The 19,187-nt window shown below is 44.7% G+C and overlaps 1 protein-coding gene across 1 annotated transcript in view; it reads right to left on the reverse strand.

The window, feature by feature from the left end:
* LOC102462814 (uncharacterized) overlaps nucleotides 1–19,187 on the reverse strand; it is a 95,717-nt gene that overhangs the window by 43,729 nt on the left and 32,801 nt on the right. Inside the window, exon 4 of the mRNA XM_075901749.1 lies at nucleotides 10,123–10,182. Within this exon, the coding sequence (XP_075757864.1) occupies nucleotides 10,123–10,152 (30 nt within the window). The 5' untranslated portion in view covers nucleotides 10,153–10,182. The remainder of the gene's footprint in view (nucleotides 1–10,122; nucleotides 10,183–19,187) is intronic.

A 19,187-nucleotide genomic window follows, 5' to 3' on the forward strand; every position in this document is an offset into this window, starting at 1 on the left:
AATGATATTTTGTTTTCTCAAGTAAGCCATGACTGTATAGCCGGTACCTTCAAGAATGGATAGGCCAAATGGCAGGACCTTGTACTGGTAGTGGTGTGAACTCAAAACGAATCGAAGAAAGCATCCATGAGCTGGATGGATAGAAATGAGAAAATATGCACCTTGCAAGTCGAGGGACGAAACCAGTCACCTTGTTCCAATGCTGAGATGATGGTAGCAAGTGTCACCATTTTGAACATCTGGGTTTTTACAAATTTATTCAGTGCTCATAAATCTCAAATGGGTTGCCATTCTCCTGACTTCTTTTCCATGGGGAAATAATGAGAATAAAAACCTTTCCCCATGAAATGCAGTGAGACTATCTCTATCACCTCTAAGTGTAGGAGAGTTTCTACTTCCTGTTGGAGAAGAGTCTTGTGAGAGTGGTTGCTAAAGAGGGACAGGGTAGGAGGATGGGAAGGGGGTATAGAGAGAAATGGAATAGTGTATCCATGTTTAATTATTTGGAGCACCCTTCTATCTGAGTTATCCATTGCCAGTTCTTACAGAATGGGAAGAGACAATACTGGAAGAGCTTGTGAGAAAATGGTGGCATTGGAATAGGTGAGAGGCTTTCTCGACCCTCAACATGCTGCTCAAATTTGCTTGTTGGGCTGTTGTGTCTGCTGCATATTATTAGAAGGTGGATGTCGTCATTTAGATCTATTTCTGTTGCAATGTTGTTGATGTTGGTCCTATTTGGAGTAATGTTAGGTGTATTGCAGATATCGTGGTCTGGGATACGGTTGATACCTGAACTGTCTTCTTCTAGGTACCAGGTTGTGGAGGCCAAGGGACCTGAGGGTTGCCTTGGAGTCTTTCATCGAATGCAGAACGTCATTAGTATTGGCTGAAAAGAGTTTCTCACCATTGAAGGGAAGAGCCTCTCCTGTGGATTGAATCTCCCTGTAGAAGAAGACTGAGTTGAACCAAGAGGCTCTCCTCATGACTACAGCAATGGCTGTAGGCTGTGCGGCCATATCTGCAACATCTCAGGCTGCTTGTAAGACTGTCCCAGAGATTGTATGTTCCTCTGTGATTATGGCTCTAAATTATTGTTTTTTAGCCTCTGGGATATCTGAAATAAAATAATTAATTTTGGAGTAATTTCCGTGGCTGTATTTACTTAGTAGAGCAGCATAGTTAGCAACTCGAAATTACAGTGTCGAAGATATGCAGACCTTGAGGCCAAATAAGTCCAACCTTTTGCTATCACGGTGCGAAGGTGTGGCTCTGAAGTGCTGCTGTTTGTTTTTCTGGTGAACAGTTTCCATCACAAGTGGATTCGGTGCAGGGTGTGTGAAAAAACCTCAGATTGTTTATGTGGGACGTAATACTTTTTGTCCGCTCTTTTGTAAGTGGCAATGGCTGTGGCAGGTGTTTGCCATATAGTTTTAGCTGACTCCATGATTGCTGGGTTGATGGGTAGGGCTATCTTGGACGAAGTCACTGACTGTAAAATGTCTGTCAATTCACGCTGATTCTCAGTAACCTCCTGAAGCAGGATGTTCAGCTCTGCAGAAACCCGTTTAAAAATGGGAAAAATCATCAGAGGTAGTCAGAGGGGGAGGCATGACTGCCTCATTAGGCAAAGAGGAAACATTCGTGTGTGGGGAGATAGGTCACTGTGGTTGTCTGTTGAAGCTTGTTGGTGCTGAGGAGATGGTGACTGTGGTGGAGGAGAGTGTTGGGGAACACTGTGACATTTCCTGGAGTGTTGATATCCCTGGCAGGACTTCCAGGGGCTCCAGTATTGCCAGTGTGGGTAAGGTATCAGGGATGGCATCCAGGTGTTACCGTACCAAAGTGGCATGTCTCTATGCTTGGTGTACGGTGGAGGAATAATAGCAGAATAAATAGAATGGTCTGTCGGAGGAGAACTGTCTGGAGAAAAGACAATGACCATATCCTTGTTGGAATTGCTGGAAAATCTCTGGTGAGAGGGTTGGTTGTGGTGCCGCAGGACCCAGAAAGCGATTGGTACCGAGAAAGGGCAAATTAAAAGTCTACGATATGAGGAGGTCTCTATGGTGCTTGTATTGTTGGGCCAGAGTTGAAGGTGTTGCAGCTGGCTGCACTGAGGTGACCTGCAGTACCGAATGGATTCTCGGCACCGAGCGCCCGGACAATGTTGTCAGTGCTGTTGTGGTGCCAATAGATAGCATCGAGGTTATACGCGACACCAGAGTTGGTTGCAGTGCCGGCAAGTTGTTATTGGTGTTGGGCAGTGCTGCAGAATAGGAGGCAGGCAACGTAAAGCCTGTGGTCTCGGTGCAGGGTTTTGAAGGACCTACTCTCATGGCAGTGCCATGTGCACCCGGTGTGTCATAGGTGCTGGGGCACAGAGCCACCACTGTTTTTGGCACTGATGGGGCTGGTGAGCACCTTTTGGGTGCCAAAGCATCCTGAGGCAATGAAGAAACTCGCTTGTTTGTGGGCTTTTTATCCTTACGTGCTTGTGGGATCTTAGGTTCTTGGTCTGGGTCAGAGGCAGGGCATAGAGATTTTTCAAGGAGTATGAGTTTAAGCTGCAAGTTTCTATCTCAGTGAGCTCTGGATTTTAATTTCGCACAATGGCTCCCCAAGGAAGCGGATACATTGTGCATGTCCACCAGACACCGGGATAGGGTTGCTACAGGAGGAGCAGTGCTTAAACCCCAGTGAGCTGGGCATGGCACTAGCTAACTATGGGTATGGCTACACTGCACACTTATTTCAAAACAAGCTATTCTGGAATAGTTATTCTGAAATAACTTATTTCGACATAATACGTCTATACTGCAGGGAAACTTCAAAATTAGACCCTAATGTAGACGTGCTATCTCAATTTAGAGCCCCAGGAGGCAGCGGCGGATTTAGGGCAGGGCGAGCGGGGTGGCTGCCCCAGGGCACTTCCCAAGGCCCCGCGCATGCGCCGTGGCGGCATGGTGCATGTGCCGTGTCAAAGGAGAAGCCCCGCAAAATTTCGCTGCCTGGGGTCCCGCGGTACTGCCCTGGGCCCCACGGCACTCTCATCCGCCCCTGCCAGGAGGCACTGGGAAAGAATAACTCAGAATGGCCCTGGGGAGAGGCTATTTTGAAACAGCAGCAGTGGAGCATCTACACACACCATATTTTGGAATAACTTAAAAAACAACAAATAGTCTAGTAGCACTTTAAAGACTAACAAAACATGGAGATGGCAGCATGAGCTTCCGTGGGCAAAACCCACTTCTTCAGATGACTGGAGTATAATGAGTCCAGATCCAAGGATAAATAAGGGAAGGGGGGGGGGGAGAAAAAAGGGAAGGGAGAAAGAGAGAGAGAGAGAATAGATAAAACTTAAAAAAACAACAATTAATCTAAATACAGGACTATGTAGCACTTTAAAGACTAACAAGATGGTTTATTAGATGATGAGCTTTCGTGGGCCAGACCCACTTCCTCAGATCAAATAATGGAAGAAAATAGTCACAACCATATATACCAAAGAATACAATTTAAAAAAAATGAACACACATGAAAAGGACAAATCACGTTACAGAACAGAGGAGGGATGTAGGGGGGGGGGGAGGAAGGTGAATGCCAGTGAGTTAATGATATTAGAGGTGGGGAAGGGGAAATGTCTGTGAGTTAATGTCTGAGGAAGTGGGTCTGGCCCACGAAAGCTCATCATCTAATAAACCATCTTGTTAGTCTTTAAAGTGCTACATAGTCCTGTTTTTTGTTTCAACTACACCAGACTAACACGGCTACATTTCTATCACTATTCAACAATTAATCTAGTAGAACTTCAACAACTAAGTCATTATTTCTTGTAGAATGAGGTTTCCAGATTTTGGAATAAGCCATCCATTATTTCAAAATTATTTTGAAATAATGGAATGGCTGTGTAGATTCTCACATTGCTATTTCAAAATAACGCTAGTTATCTCGAAATAACGGTGCGGTGTAGATGCAACCTAACTAACTAAGGGAGTAACCAGCAAAAGGAAAAAAACATTTTTTGTAAAGAGAAAAACAATGAACTAACAACTCCTAACTAACTAACGGGGATATAAAACGGGGTTCAATAAGAGAGTTGCTTATCGAAATGTGGAACGAGGTAAGGAACACTGCTGAGCACCATCTCTGACCAGAGACAGTAGAGAAGGAACTGGGGGGGAGGGCGCCACATGCGTGATGCCTGCACTGTAGGAGCACATGGCTTAGAGGTGCGTGCATGCGTGACCCCAGGGACACTGCTGTGAAGACTCCGATGGCGCAATGGTGGCACACCAACCCGATATGAAAGACCCACAGGGACGCTCATTTCAAAGAAGAACAGGTAGTTCCGCACCACCTGGCACTTGCAGGCACTGCCCTTTGCCTCTCCGATTGGCCATGAGCGCAGGAACAGAGAGCGTCCTTCCACCATCAGTAACACACATGGCTCCAGCCCAAGGGAAGGGGGAATGGCAGCATGTGGAACTGCTGTCTTTCCAGCTCCCATCAAACAGAGCTAGCCCAAAGCATAGCATTGCGGGTGCTTTAGTGGCTGCATTTCAGGGGCCCCCTTTAATCTGTGATCCTTGGCTGCAGCTGTAAAGCCCCTTTCATAAGCCAGTCCTGCACGATACTACTCATTAGATTTGTGATGAGAGGAAAAGGTTTTGAAATGTAGCCATATTGTCATTTCCTCACAGCTCCCCTCTCTCTTCATTTATTTCAATGGGAGTTAAAGAGAGCAGCTGTTTCAGGCAGCCTGGCAGCTGTTTAGGCTCTCTCTAGCGGCACTGTGCGGAATTCCACTTAACAAAGCATATGTCTCATATTCTTCTATTGTAATTAGGCCTTGGCTACATCCAAAAAGTTTTGTGGGCATAGCTATACCAGACTGGCTCTCCTACAATAGACAAGTTTATACTGGCAAAAGAGGATTTCCCTGGTACCCCATTTCTCATAAGGACATGTGCTTTATGAGCAACAACACTTGTATGCGTATATTAAGGGAAACAACAACAGGGTTTATAGCAGGCACAGTTATATTCGTTAAAATACACACACACACAGACACACACACAGACACACACACACGACCTAACCAACTTACCTACTTGGGTATAAGTTTTAAATGTAGACCTAGCTAAGAAACATCTTTCCCACAAAGTCCTGGTCTGACTTTCCTCATCCTCCTGGGATGTGCTACTATTATTGCTAATTTATATTTATGGCACGCCTAGGACTAAGACCTTATTGTAGCAAGTGCTATCTAACTTAGATTGTAGACTCCACCTTGTAGGAAGGCAATTCTCAATTTCACCAAGGTTCATGCCAGAAAGCATTATTATGATCACTTAATCTCGTCTCCTCCAGAACACACGCCGGTGTCCTGCCACCTTGTGGTAGCACAATAGTGTATATTTCAGAAAAAATATATTTGTCTTATAAGCAAACTATACATATGTATGAATAATGAACAGAAAAATAAAACAATGCTGGCAATGTTATTTTGCTATCAGCATTTATCATAAATATAATTCACTAAGAAATTCATTAACAATGATAATTGGGGATTAATAAATAACATTCACATTTAAGTGAAATTTAATAGAAAATTGTTTTTGTTGAAAAAAAAAATCCATCCTGGTTTTCAAGGGTTTCATCACCACGAGACGGAACTAGAACCAGCTGTCCAAACTCTAGGACAATTTTCTACTACAGCAGATCTCAACTTTCACATAGTCTGTTCGCTGCACACTTCCTGGCCACAGTGTTTCACCTTAATCATCAAAACGCACGTGCTTAAATATTTGCAGTATTAGGGCCATAGTTACAGAATTAAGTACAAAATGACATTATATCTATAGATTTTTGAACTGCCCTGTGGTTTTTAATATGGATTTGTTTCCCTGCCATAGAATTCTTCCGCACAGTTTTAAAAAAAAACTGCTCACCTACTCATTGCAGGAGAAATAACAGGTAGTTCGAAATAGGGCTTTATTTCGAACACCCGTTTCACTGCCACGTGTAGACGAAGGCAGTTATTCCAGGCTTGTAAATTTCAAAAAATGGCACTCAGCCAGGATCAAATCAAGCGCAGGATATTTAAATCCCGGGCTTGATTTGCAATTCCGAATGCTACATTTGCAGCCCTATTCCGAAACAGGCTGCAAGTATAGACATACCCTAAGACAAACAAGTTTGTTTACATTTATCTCCATTTATCTAGTTGAGCAACTGGCTGAATAAGAAGTAGGACTGGGTGGACTTATTTTATTTTTCAGTGCTGGTAGTTTTTGTACATGGTGCTACATTTGTAAATTCAACAGTGCTTGTATTAGGTGAAAAACACTCCTTTTTTTTCTGGACAAATATTTGTAATCTATATATTTGTCTGTCTGTCCATCTGTCCATGAGTCTGTTTGTTCAAGAATACCCTACTAAACAGTAAGAGCTAAGACCACCAAATTTGGTAGGCAGCTTCCTCTCATCATAACTTAGAGCAGCGTAAGGATTTGGTTATGCCAAGACAGTGGGATGTCCCTGGAATATGTTTCTCATAAAATGCTAAGGGATCCTATGTGCCAGCAGGCACATTTATACTGAAGAATGACCTCAAAGGAGCAGGTGCATGCAGCCATCCATGGGTAAAGTGCCGGCTGAGCAGTGCACCGCCCTGTCCCCATCTTAGCCAGCCCTGGGGAGCAGCCACCAGCCGGGCAGCATGGACCCTACTGCCATGGCCATCCACCACCAGTAAGAGAATGGCCATCTGTTATCTACAGAGACAGTGCTGGCCAGGCAATGCATCCCCATACTGCAGGCAGCCCCTGCTACCACAGTCAGTCCTGGGGAGCCATCACCCACACCCCTTGCCCTGAGCCCCTCTACATCCAACCTCCTTCCTTGACTGCTGCACTCCCCTCCCCTGAGGCCCCCCTATCCCTTCCAACCCCCTGCCCTGACTCCTGAATCACCTTTGCCATGATCTCTGCAACCCCTACCTCCTGTCCTGACTCCTGCACCCCCACACCTTTCCCTGACACCCTCCTCAGCCTCCAACCCTGACTCCTCCATCTTCCCCACAATCCCAGCCCCCTTACCTGAGCCCTGCACATCCCTAAGCCCCTCTGTAAGAACCCAAGCAATGCTGGGTAAATGTGCTAGTTAAAAATAAATATAAAGTGAGCAGTGTACATTTTATAGTCTGTGTTGTAACCAAAACCAGCGTATTTGAAAATGTAGAAAACATCTAAATATTTTAATAAAAGACATTCTATTTTTAACAGCATTAATTATTAATCATTCAGTTAACTGCAATTAATTTTTAAATCACTTGATAGCCCTAATTAGGGCATATTCAATAAGGGAAAGAGAATTGAGTTGGGTGTCATTTGTCAGATAAAATGAAATTTGGCAACATGGAAACATGTAGTGAATTAATGTCTTTTTTGCAACACTGTACACATTCAGAGAAACTGAAATGAAATCTCAAAATCTTTGGTCAGAAATGACTTTTTGTTTCAATGTTTGCTTTTAAAAAAGGTAAATATAGTACAAGCATTAAAATAATCAAAACAAAACAATTTGTTTGGACCTGATCATTTCTTTTTGTTACTTTTTCAGAAAAAAATCCATTTCTTGCTCAGCTCTAACAGAAAACAACACTGTGTGTGCTCTATGAATCACTGGAACGCCCTCTCCTGGAACACGGTGTTAATTTCAGTCAGCACCTAGCAGAAACAGAAGGGACTGGGAAGAGGCAAATGAAAATGATTTGGGGCATGAAGGGATGAGGACTGTTTAGAAAGAAGAAACCCCATCACAACTGGGATATGCAGGATAACAAATCTGGTAGGGATCCCAGGCTACATAGTATGCATGGAGGGGTAGCGAGGGGAAGCAGACTGCCTGAACTCTCCAACTGCAAGGTTAAAGAAGCAGTTCCAGAATCTGGGTTTTATTTCCTAGCATTTCAGCCAAAGAATGGCTCTGCAGACAGAACTGCAGAGGTGTAAATAACATTCAAGGCCTCCAACTTCACCATGCCAATATCTTCTTTTCATACAGGTCAGATCAATTCCATCACATCAGCATGCAAAGGGGGCGGGGGAGAGGGGGGAATAGGCTTTTCTGGCTCCTAATAAGCACAGCTGTTCTCCAACATAACCTTGGTGATTTACAGAACTAAAATGTGCATTTGAGACAGAGGAAGAAAAAGAGAGAAAGGCAGAAAACTGAGATGGACCCTCTGTGTGTCAACACAGCAAAGTTATTATGGAATAATGGCCATAACTATGCGAGCATCTACACAGCAATTCCGTTATTTCAAAATAATTTCAAAATAACAGACAGCTTATTCCGACTTCTGTAAACCTCATTCTACGAAGAATAAATAACACCTATTCCAAAATAGCTATTAAATAAAGCGTGTGTAGACGTTCCACTTCTGCTATTTCGAAATATTCCTCCTAGGGCTCTAAATCGAGATAGCACGTCTACATTAGGGAAGCCTGCCTCCGACTAATTTTGAGGCTTCCCTTCAGTGTAGACGTGCTATTTCAAAATAAACTATTTCAGAAGAACTATTCCGGAATAGCTTATTCTGAAATAACTGTGCAGTGCAGATGTAGGTTTAGAAGCCTCGGACCAAACCTTTGACTGTGCCGAGTTTATGCACAATACAGCAGAGCAGAGGGAAGAATCATTTTAAGCCATGCTTCTCCTGCAGCCCTGGTACTGCCATGGACCAAAAAGGGTTTCCCAAGCCTGGATATCTCTGCCAGCCATGAAGTCACTGGAGTGGTGTGTATGCCATGCCACTCCCACCTACCCCCAACACTCCTCCCGCTTCCCCACCATGTCACTGGTATACCTCAGCAGACAGTGGGAAGAAGCAGGGATGCCATTTCAAATTTTGGTGGGAAGAGCAACTTTAACCATAATTCCAGGGGCTACTTAGGCACCTGAAAATTGTAGGGTTTGGATTTTGGTTTTTTTTTGGGGGGGGACAGATAACAACTTAGCAGTTAGCTGACAGGCTCACTGTATCTAATTGTTACATAAAGAAAGAAAAATAAATAAATATTAGACCCATTCAGCTCTAATACTAACATGTTCTGACATCTTGTGTCAAGTCACTTAAGAAATTCTAGTTAGGTTTGAAATGTTAATGCATATTCTTACTCTTGAATACAACAACTGAAACAGTTATAGAAAAATCTAGGCTACTTTCTATCATTTAGGCTACTTATTTTCTGCAGTTCTCCAAGCATGGAATAGATCATTCAATTTTAGGAAACATCCTGCTATAGGAAGGCCCCATGAGTTTATACTGCACCTGCCTGGGGCTCTAACGGTGTTACCCCACTACAAATAACTGACTTTAAACAGGTGCAAGACTGACACTTTCAGGTTACACTCATAGCATTGCTAACCACAAATGTTCAAAAATTGTAAGTCAGGGTCACCAAAAATCATGAGGTTGGCTTAAAAATCATGAGATTATGTAAAAAATAAGATGGGGGGGGGGTATATGTCATCTACTTTTTGAGTCTTTAGGTTACATTACAGATCATATTTTGAAGTTTTTGCCACAGCTACACGGGCTAGAAACTAGTGATGTGAATGGTGACCAGTTAACCCAGAGCCTGGAGCAGGCCCCACCTGTGATCTGTCATGGGGCAGGAGCTGGCAGTCCTGCACGGAGTCGGAAGCCTCAGGTGGGGCTAGCAGAGGTGGCAGCAGCCCTGGGCAGGGTCGTAGGAGTTCGGGGAGGCAGCAGCAGCCGCGGGTGGGGCCGTTGGGGCTGGGAGAGGTGGCAGCAGCTCCAGGCAGAGCAGCTGGGGTTGGCGGGGGAGGGAGCAGCAGCCCTGCGTGGGGCCGCTGGGACCGGGGAAGGCAGTAACTGGGGCTAAGGAAGCCAGCGGCAGCCCCGTGTGGGAGGTCCAAGAGGGCTGATGGCAGCTGTGTGCGGGGAGCAGCACAGGGGTTGGGGTGGCCAGTGACAGTCCCGTGGGCTGAAGGCTGCTCTAGCGAGGCTGAAGTGATACCTCCACTCCCACCTCCCACTTAACTGGTTAATTAGTTAAACAGAATTTTACATCCCTACTAGAAACTTACTGTTTCTTTAAGACCGATGGCTGAAATCATCAAACACCCACTTGACTCCAGGCACCGGGGCTTTAAGGAAAACAACAATTATTATGAGACTCGGAATGCTCAAACAACCCTCACAACATTACACTGACTGAGTTGCAGTTCTCATGGAAGACTACTTCAAACCAAACACCAAGAAAATTCCACATTTTAAAGTTGAGGAAATTGAGACTTCTGAGGTATCTCATGGTCACTGCAGGCAAGAAAGGAAAATAAACAGGCCAGAAACTCTGGGCAGTTCTTCCCCTTGAACAAATGTTGGAGAGTCAAATCTGCTGGTCCTTAATCATGTAAAACTTCTATTACCACCAGCACCTCCACTCATAGATGTTAATATGTGCTCAATAAATATATGCTTCATACTCAAATATCTGAGTCATCTTAGCCAGGGCTGCACATATTATATGCATTGGCTCAGGGATTCCATTTTCTGGCATATACTGAGCAGTGCTAAGCACATAGATGGTCCTCAGGGACTAATACAAATCATGACAATAATCATCAACTTTCTAGACTTTCTGGATGCATTTTCTGTTCTTTGTTCTGGAATTGGCCTGCCTACAAATGAAATCATCTGAGGCATAAACACATCTGATACTCATATGACACTTTCTCATTCCTTCCTTTTCTCAAACTCCAGAACAAAAAATGACAAAACAAAATGGTTTTCAGTTAAAATATTAAAGTTCACAACAGCCACTTCTCTGCAATCCAGCATGGGGCAGAATTTACCATCCTCAGGGAGCTCGCTCCATCTGTCTGTCCATCCTACCTACCTCCCTACCTACCTACCAACCAAGACATCCCTTCCAAATTCCTGGAACCTTTTGCTGGAGTCTCAGAGAAGTGGCCTTCTTGGTTTTACTCCCATCTATCACCCCTGGCCTACTATTATTTCGAAATAATAAGCAGCACATCCACACTATCAAGCCCCTTGTTTTGAAATAACAGACTGGTTATTTTGAAATCTATAGTCCCACTTTCCTCAGAGAAAAATGCTTATTTCAAAATAGTGACAGTGTGGATACTCCACTGCTGCTATTTCAAAATAATGACTCCCCAGAGTAATTTGAAGTAATTACTCTCCAGTGCTTCCTGGGTTTCTAAGTCGAGGTAGCACATCTACAATAACGGAGCCTGCTTCAGACTAATTTCGAGGCTCCCCCCTAGTGGGGATACGCTATTTCAAGTTTGTTATTTCAGGAGTTATTTCAAATGTAGTTATTTCGAAATAATTTCCTCAGGTACACATGCCCTCAAAGTCATCTTTTTTTGCAGCATGCAGCACAGAGGCTGGTCCAATGGAAAGGGAGCTAGCTCTGAGAAACCTCCCTGTATAACCTCAGGTCAGTGCCTGAGGGATAGTGTTTCAGAGGTTTTCAGGTACCCACTGATGCAGCTAAGCATCTAGTGGGGTTTACAAAGCACCCAACCGTCTAGATTTTTTGGAAATCTGGACTTTAGTCTGTGTGCGCTTCCATGACCCATTTGTACAATGGGAATAACAGCTCTGCTCTACCTCACGGAGGGGCTGTGAGGAGAAACAGCTTAGCCATTGTGAGGCGCATACGATGGTGGATGCCGGGGTCACATGATATCTTTTTCCTTGATTTTGGACCCTTCTTTTCAACCTCTGTCACATCTCCCTCTTTTCTCAATGTGTCCTTGGTTGTATTTCATCTGAGTCCCCTGCATTCTGTCCTCAACTCCCCTCCCCTCCACACACCCCAAACAGAAAGATTCCTGTTTTACAAGCTCTTCTAATGACTTCCAGACTTTTAATTTAAATGACCAGCCCTTTCTTACCTGAATCACCCCGCCTCTGTTTGTAAACACAATCCTGACTCTCTGCTGCAAGAGCACGATCTGGGAGCAGCACCTCTGCTCTGCAAAACTCAGATTCCCCACACTCAGGCTAAGGTTTTCTCTACCCGTGCGCTACGTAAACCACCTCTATGAGGGGAGTAGCAGCTTCCAGTGCTGCAATTCACACTGGTGTTTTACTAGAGCTTGCTGCACGTGGGTGAGGGTGTTTTTTCACTCCCCAGAGCCAGAAAGTTGCAGTGCAGTAAATGGGCAGCATAGATTTAGCCTAAGCTGTAAAGCACCAATGCAAACGGGCTCCCAACACTGGAAGCTGTGCCCCCAGCATCACTACGCTTTAATTTTAGAAGTATAGACCAAGCCTCAGTTAAGAGCTCTGCCTAGGTTTAGGATCTGTGCCAAAACTCGGAGGGGAGCCCCTGTTGCCCCCCACTAAATGTCATCTTTGAGGAGGCTGCACAGAGTAGGGTTTCCAGATGTCCGGTTTTGAACTGGACAGTTCAGTATTTGAGCTTTCTGTTCGGGAAACAAATTCAGAAAATATAAATGAGAAAATATAAATGTCCGCTATTTTCTAATTAAAATGTAATGTAGATTGTGATGTAATGTCAAGTGTGTCCAGTATTTTTGTTGGCACAGAGCCAGTTTTGTGCACGCACATAATTTCCCTATGCCTCTGTCATGTTGCTCTTCAACAGAGAAAGAGAAGGAACCACTAACCCTATCCCCCAAGACACAGAGTATATCTGCGGCGTCAAACTTCAGAGCCTGTGTTTACAGGCTTGGGCTTCCGCTACACTGCAGTGGTCACCAAACAGTCGATCATGATCTCCAGCTGCTTAAAGTCCAGCAGTGCAACCAGACTGCCTGCCTAGGCCATCCCCACACCACTCCTGAAAGCAGCCAGCATACTGTGGCCCCAGGAGAGGGGGGCAGGGGTCTCTAGAAGCTGGTCCTGTCTGCAAGCACCATTCCTGCAGCTCCATTGACTGGGAACAGGGAAGTATAACCAATGGGAGCTGAGGGGGCAGTGCTTGCACAGAGGAGCATCACACGAACTCACATGCCCCCCTCAGGGGCTGAGGGACATGTTGGCCTCTTCCGAGAGGCATGGGGCCAGGGAAGTTAAGGAGCCTGCCGCAGCCTCTCTGTGCCACCAACAGGGAGCCACCTGAAGTAAGCCCTGCCTGGCTGGAGACCATATCCCAACTCTCAACCCTGGGTCCCCGCTTGCACCCAAACTCCCTCCCAGAGCTAGGGTTGCCAGATGTCTGGTTTTCGCCCAGACAGTCCGGTATTTGTGGCCTCTGTCCAGTAAAAAACCCAGAAAATACTGGACATGATTTTCTCAGATGGAAGGCCGGCGGGGGGAGCGCCTGGCAGGGGCAGGCGGGAAGCGCTGGGATTTAAAGGTACAATGACCTTTTTTTTGTCTCCCAGTTTTGTTTGGTTTTGTTTCTTTTTTGCTCAACAACTTTGCCCCCCCCCACCTTTTTTTTCTTTTTTTGCCCACTATGTTCGGGATTTTTTGTGAGAGTATCTGGCAACCTTATCCAGAGCCTGCACCCCCTACTCCTCCTGAAACCTAATCCCCAGCCCCAGGATCATCTTGGCACCCCCCTCCCACATGCCAGACCCCTGTGCTCCAGCCCAGAGCCCACATCCCCTCCAAAACCACAATCCAGTCCAGTGAAAGTAAGTGAGGATGGGAGAGAGTGAGTGACAGAGAGAAGGGGGGATGGAGCGAGCAGGACGAGGTCTCGGGGAAGGGGCAGAATAGTTGCACTTAAATTCAGAAAGTGCATAAAACGGTTGGAGCATTCAAACACCTGTTCCAATGCTGTGACTCAGGCAGGAGTTCAGCCTCTGTAGCCTATGGAGGGTGGTGGGCTTCAGAGCCCAAGCGCCAGCCCCAGCCTCAATGGCTACACAGCTGTGTGGAGTGCAGCAGCAGGATTCCAAGTCTGTGGCCATGAGCTCTGACTCCTCGCAGCAGCTCACTGAGTAGATGTGCCCACCCAGTCTGCTTCTCCTCTCATTCCCAATGTGCCACTCGGGAGTAATTTCACTGAAGTCAGAGTTACCATACACAGTGTTATGGAAAATGTGGCTCTCACAGCCAGGGAGACAGATACACGGACATGCCTCTGGGTCCAGATTCTGAGATCACTTCCACTAATGTAAATCTGGAGTCAGTCCACTGAAGTTAAAGAGTTTCTCATGCCACGTATTTTACTCTGGTGTACACAACTGAGGGCAGGAGCAGCCCAGAATCTTCTCAGCAAGAGTTTAAAAGGTTTGTATGCTCTGTGTAAACAAAATGGGCATGAGTGATGAGCCCAGAGCCACGATTTGCTTTGCAATGCACTGGGTGATCTATGTTCAGTGAAACAGACGTCACAGATACCGCCCTGCTGCTCCCACGCTCAGCCAACCCAGCTGTCTTACTTAAGAAAGCAATTCACGGTGCAATTGCGATCAGTCAGCAAACAGTTCAGGATCCCACTCTTAAGATGGAAGATGCACCCTATTACTGTACATGCCAAGGGCCTGATCTTGCAGTCCTTACTTGTGGCAGCAGCCCTGGTGACTTCAGTGAGGCTTCTCTCAGTAAGGACAACAGGACCAGACTCTGAATTTAGAGCAAGAATGGTATTTTCTCATTCCTCGTTAAATAGCCTTAGGTTCCCGAATTTCTGTATGTATTCTGGTTGGGACTGGCAAAGGAGCCTAAGAGAGTTAGGCACTCCCATCTCAGTTGGAATTGGAGACCTAATAACTTCAGGGATCTTTAAAAAATCACATCCCCCCAGTTCTAAAGAGTGCTACTCCAGAATCCCAGTGTATATAAGCAACTCTGCTGACTGCATGGGCAAGGATTAGATGAGCCACAAAAATTCTTACCCACCTTGCTCTTGGAGCTAAACCAGAGCTGAGGTAAAGGTTATGTCATACATAGGTAGCTTAAGTCACAGCAAGGTAGGTAAGTGAGAGTGTATGCTGGGGAAATTCGTATACTAAGGGTATGTCTAGATTGCAGAGCTTTTCCGGGATCCTCCGGAACAATTTCCAAAAAAGCGGACGCATTCTTTCGCCATTCCTGTAATCCTCGTTCTATGAGGAAGAAAGGATGTGCCAAAAGAGGAAGTTTTTCTGAAATTCAGCCCCGTGTAGATGGGACAAATTTTGGAAAAGCCTCTTTTGAAAGAAAATCAGAAAAAGATACACAAATTGTGGTTCACAATTTGTGTATCTTTTTCCAACTGTTCTTTGTAATGTAGACCTAGCCTGAGAGTTTGATTCTCCACTTTCTTGCACCTTGTGCAGCCAGTTACACATGTGCAAAGGAGATTGGAGTGATTGGCTCCACTTCTTCAGGAGTGGCTCGAGGTGAGCTGCCAGCAGCTGGCACCCTAGGCAGAATGCGCGATCGGCGCCCTCGCCTCCATAGCCCTCAATGGTGTGATATCTTCACTGGGCGCCTCATTGAACGCGGCGCCCTAGGCGACTGCCGAAGTTGCCTTCATCCACGGGTCGCCCCTGCACTTCTTACAGGTATAAGGGACTCCACAAGATTCAAGGAGGTGAAGAATCAAAACTAGAAGGGGAAGGGCTGTTGCAGTCAGCAAGAGGCTGTAGGATAGTGTCAGATAAAATTGCCTGTCCTCCTCCCAACACACACAGCCAAAATCTGCTCTCCACTAAATGTGGAATCCCTGAAATCAACTGAATTACTCCAGATTTACACCAGTGTAACTGCCAGCGAAATCTAGTCCACACACTTTATCTTTTTTCTTCTTATCTTTGTTGTTTTACCAATTACAGATTCCCCTTTCCATCTCCTTGATGTGTAAATCACTGTTCATTGCAGCACTTTGGACTTACCCTAATCCATATGTAATTTACATCCTCTACTGTATTTGACCCTCTCACCCCTGGTATGATCCCAGCCTAATGAGTGAATACTTATAAACAAATAATTCTCCTCTGATCACACAAGTCTACAGCCTGGACAGAGACTGGGTTATTAGGTCCATTAATGTAAAGAACACTGATCTCTTGAACTTAACTTGCTTAATTCAGAAGCACAACTCCAGCAGAGCTGGTTCATCCTGTTCTGGCTAAAAATATATAACCTTTGTATTTTCAAAGAAGAAGCAAGTGCTGCCACAAACTCCCGTAATCTGATGAAGCCAGCAATAAACCTATATATATTTTTTTAATTTAGTAATGGACATAACTTTGGCCAAAACATAAATATGACTATAAATAGATCTCTTCCTTTCACTTGAGAGTATATCCTAACCCTCTCCCCCAGGAACTACTAAACAAAATCTAGGCCAACACAGACATTGGGTCCATTCAAGTTAATTTCACAAGAGAGGCAGCTATGTTAGCAAAGACAATGAAGAGTCTTGTAGTACCTTAGGGTATGTCTACACTAGCCACCCTAGTTCGAACTAGGAGGGCTAATGTATTCATTCAAACTTGCAGATGATGATATTTAAGTCCGCAAAGTCGTGAATCCGCGATGGTCGAACCGCGAAGTAGCGAGGGCTCACTGTAGCCAAAAAAGGCTTTTTAAAGAGACAGTGCAGGCACACACACTTGATCAGATGGGGACTCTCACAGAGTCTCACAGAGTACCTCCCTGTTACAGCAAGTCATGTAGGGGCAGATTTTTAAAAGTATTAAGCACTAAAAAGGAACACAAGCACTTGGCAGGATTCTTTCAAAAGCATCTAGATGGCTAATTCCTGTTATGGGAGTGAAGCGCTTTGGAAAATCCCATAAATGCATCTTCACATGTCTAATTACCTTTTAAAAAAATCTGTCCCTTTGTCTCTCTCTGCTTCAGTTCTCCATCTGCACAATGGAGCTAATAGCTATTCTCTACTGTAAAGGGGTTGTGTGAGAGAATAAATGCATTAAAGATTGTGAGGTACTCAAATACTATGGTAATAACAACCATATCAATACCATAAATATCTGTGTATTTGTCCCACGTTATTTTATTCACTCCTCAAAAGTTGCTTGGGTAGGGTCAGTGGGTGATTAGAATTTTGCAAGGCTAATCTATTGTTTATTAATAATAATAAATGTAAAACAAGACACATTTGAGAAATTAAAGAAAACGTGAATCTTAATTTACATATCTGATCAACGGAATAATTTATACAAGGGTTCCTATATCATGCCATCTATGAACTAATACATGTAGCTACAGACTGCTATTAAAAATATAAAGTATGTAAAATGAAAATATTGGGTAAATCCATAGTAACTTCATTGGCACACAATATTACCTTCTCTTGCAATCACAGCACAATTAGATGATTTTTTCATTTCACTAACAGCTATTCATGTACACAGACCAGGGTGACTAGTGCTTTAGAAATACCCAAAATAGAAAGGTGAATAAGTGTCATTCAAATGTTGAGTATTTTTAAAGCAATTAAGCTACACATGTAAGAAATTCAGCAATGATTACAAAGTTTAATGGAAACTGATTTTCTCAGAGATGAAATATGATCTGTTTAACTTGCAACTTCCAGCAAGATTTATCATAAAGGTAGGGGAGGGTTATAAAAGCTTGCAAATAACAGCCCTTCATCCTGCAGTTCTGACAAGCAAAATTCCCATTGGCTTAAATCAGTGTTTCTCAAAGTGGTCCGTGAAACCACTTTGAGAAACCTGCTAACTGGCCGCACCAGTTTGTTTACTTCTTGCAAGATTTCCACCATGGAGGTAGGGGGGAGATACTATAAGGACAGTTCATGAGGTTGCAGTGTTGTGAAATCCAAACCCTGTTTCAAACGCAAATCCTGAACTTTATCTTAAACCTAATTCCAGTGAGGGTCTAGATCCAAATACTGTGTGTCCACAGAGCCCAGCTGCAAAGTCAGAGAGAGGAATGTGCTAAACTAGGTCATTGTTAATGATCTGAGGATGCTGTCATCACCACAAAGCTAATCTTTGTGCATGTAAAAACGTGGGCAGACAGATACATGGCCCCACAGAGAGAATCACAATGTAGCTGTTACACCCAATGCCAGGAGCAACTCGCTGGTGACAGCAAACAGAAGTGGGAGCCATGCAATAGTTTTTTTTTAATTTTCCTCTTAACATTAATGACTATGAAACCACAGGCCAGATTCACCAGTCTGTCCTAATAGCTAACCTGGCTTTACAATTGTTTTGCATCAACACCACAGCAAAAAATGGGCAGAGAACACCAGTGACTATGGATCCAAGTTTTCAGCCACATGCTGAAACAGAAGAAAACAGGTGCACACTCTCTGCCCATTACCTGGGGAATGAGGTTAATTCTGCTGTTGTTTACACAGAGATGCTACTGTAGCCCACTGGCCACACACACTCACCAGAAATAAGACAACTCTATGCATGCAGCACACCAGACACATTGCTGCAGGAGAATGGCAGTCAAAGCGTGGGAATGATGCAAAAATGACTTGAAGGACAGTGATGCTGTCCCACTCACAGCTCAATTTATGACCTTGTGGGCAAGCGTCTGCACCACTCATCCCCAACTGATTTTATGCAGCATGCCTGAGTACAGCTCATTCAACACACTTAACCTTTCTGGGGGAGGACTTTCAACATAATTGGAAGAGCTACAGTTGCTTCCCTCACCTGCTAAGTGCTGGAACATCTGCCAGGAGAGCCTGGTCTGCTCTTTTTCCTGATCTCCTGCCTCAGTTCTGTGGCTTTATCAGACGCAGAGTGTTTCCAGACCACTTGATCCCTGCTGTGGCTCTGCCGAAGCCAAAAGGCCTGTCAGTGCCCCCCCCCCCCCCCCCCATGGATCAGCAGGGACATTCAGTGGTATCTGGGCAACAGCACTGTAGGCAAAATGAATCAGTGACATCTCCCGCAAACTGTGGAATTTTAACATTGTTGAGGTCTGGGTCTTCAAATTCTACCCAACTTCACAGCAGCTCCTCTCGGAGATCCCTTAAAGAGGCTTGTAATGTTCTCCTACACGTATAATGTTGTCCTTCAGCTCCGGTTTGTGTTGGCAGAGAGCATAACACTTCATCCTCTCCTTGATCATCAGACCAGGTGCTGCTACCAGGCTCTTGTACTCATTGGTGGAGCAAGATGTGTGCCATTGGTCTGGTACAATTCCAAGGAGACCGTCTCAATGTGCCATCACCAATCCTGCCATCGAAGATGTTACCCTC

Source organism: Pelodiscus sinensis, chromosome 1 (assembly GCF_049634645.1).
Source record: "Pelodiscus sinensis isolate JC-2024 chromosome 1, ASM4963464v1, whole genome shotgun sequence".
In the NCBI taxonomy this organism is placed as follows: Eukaryota; Metazoa; Chordata; order Testudines; family Trionychidae; genus Pelodiscus; species Pelodiscus sinensis.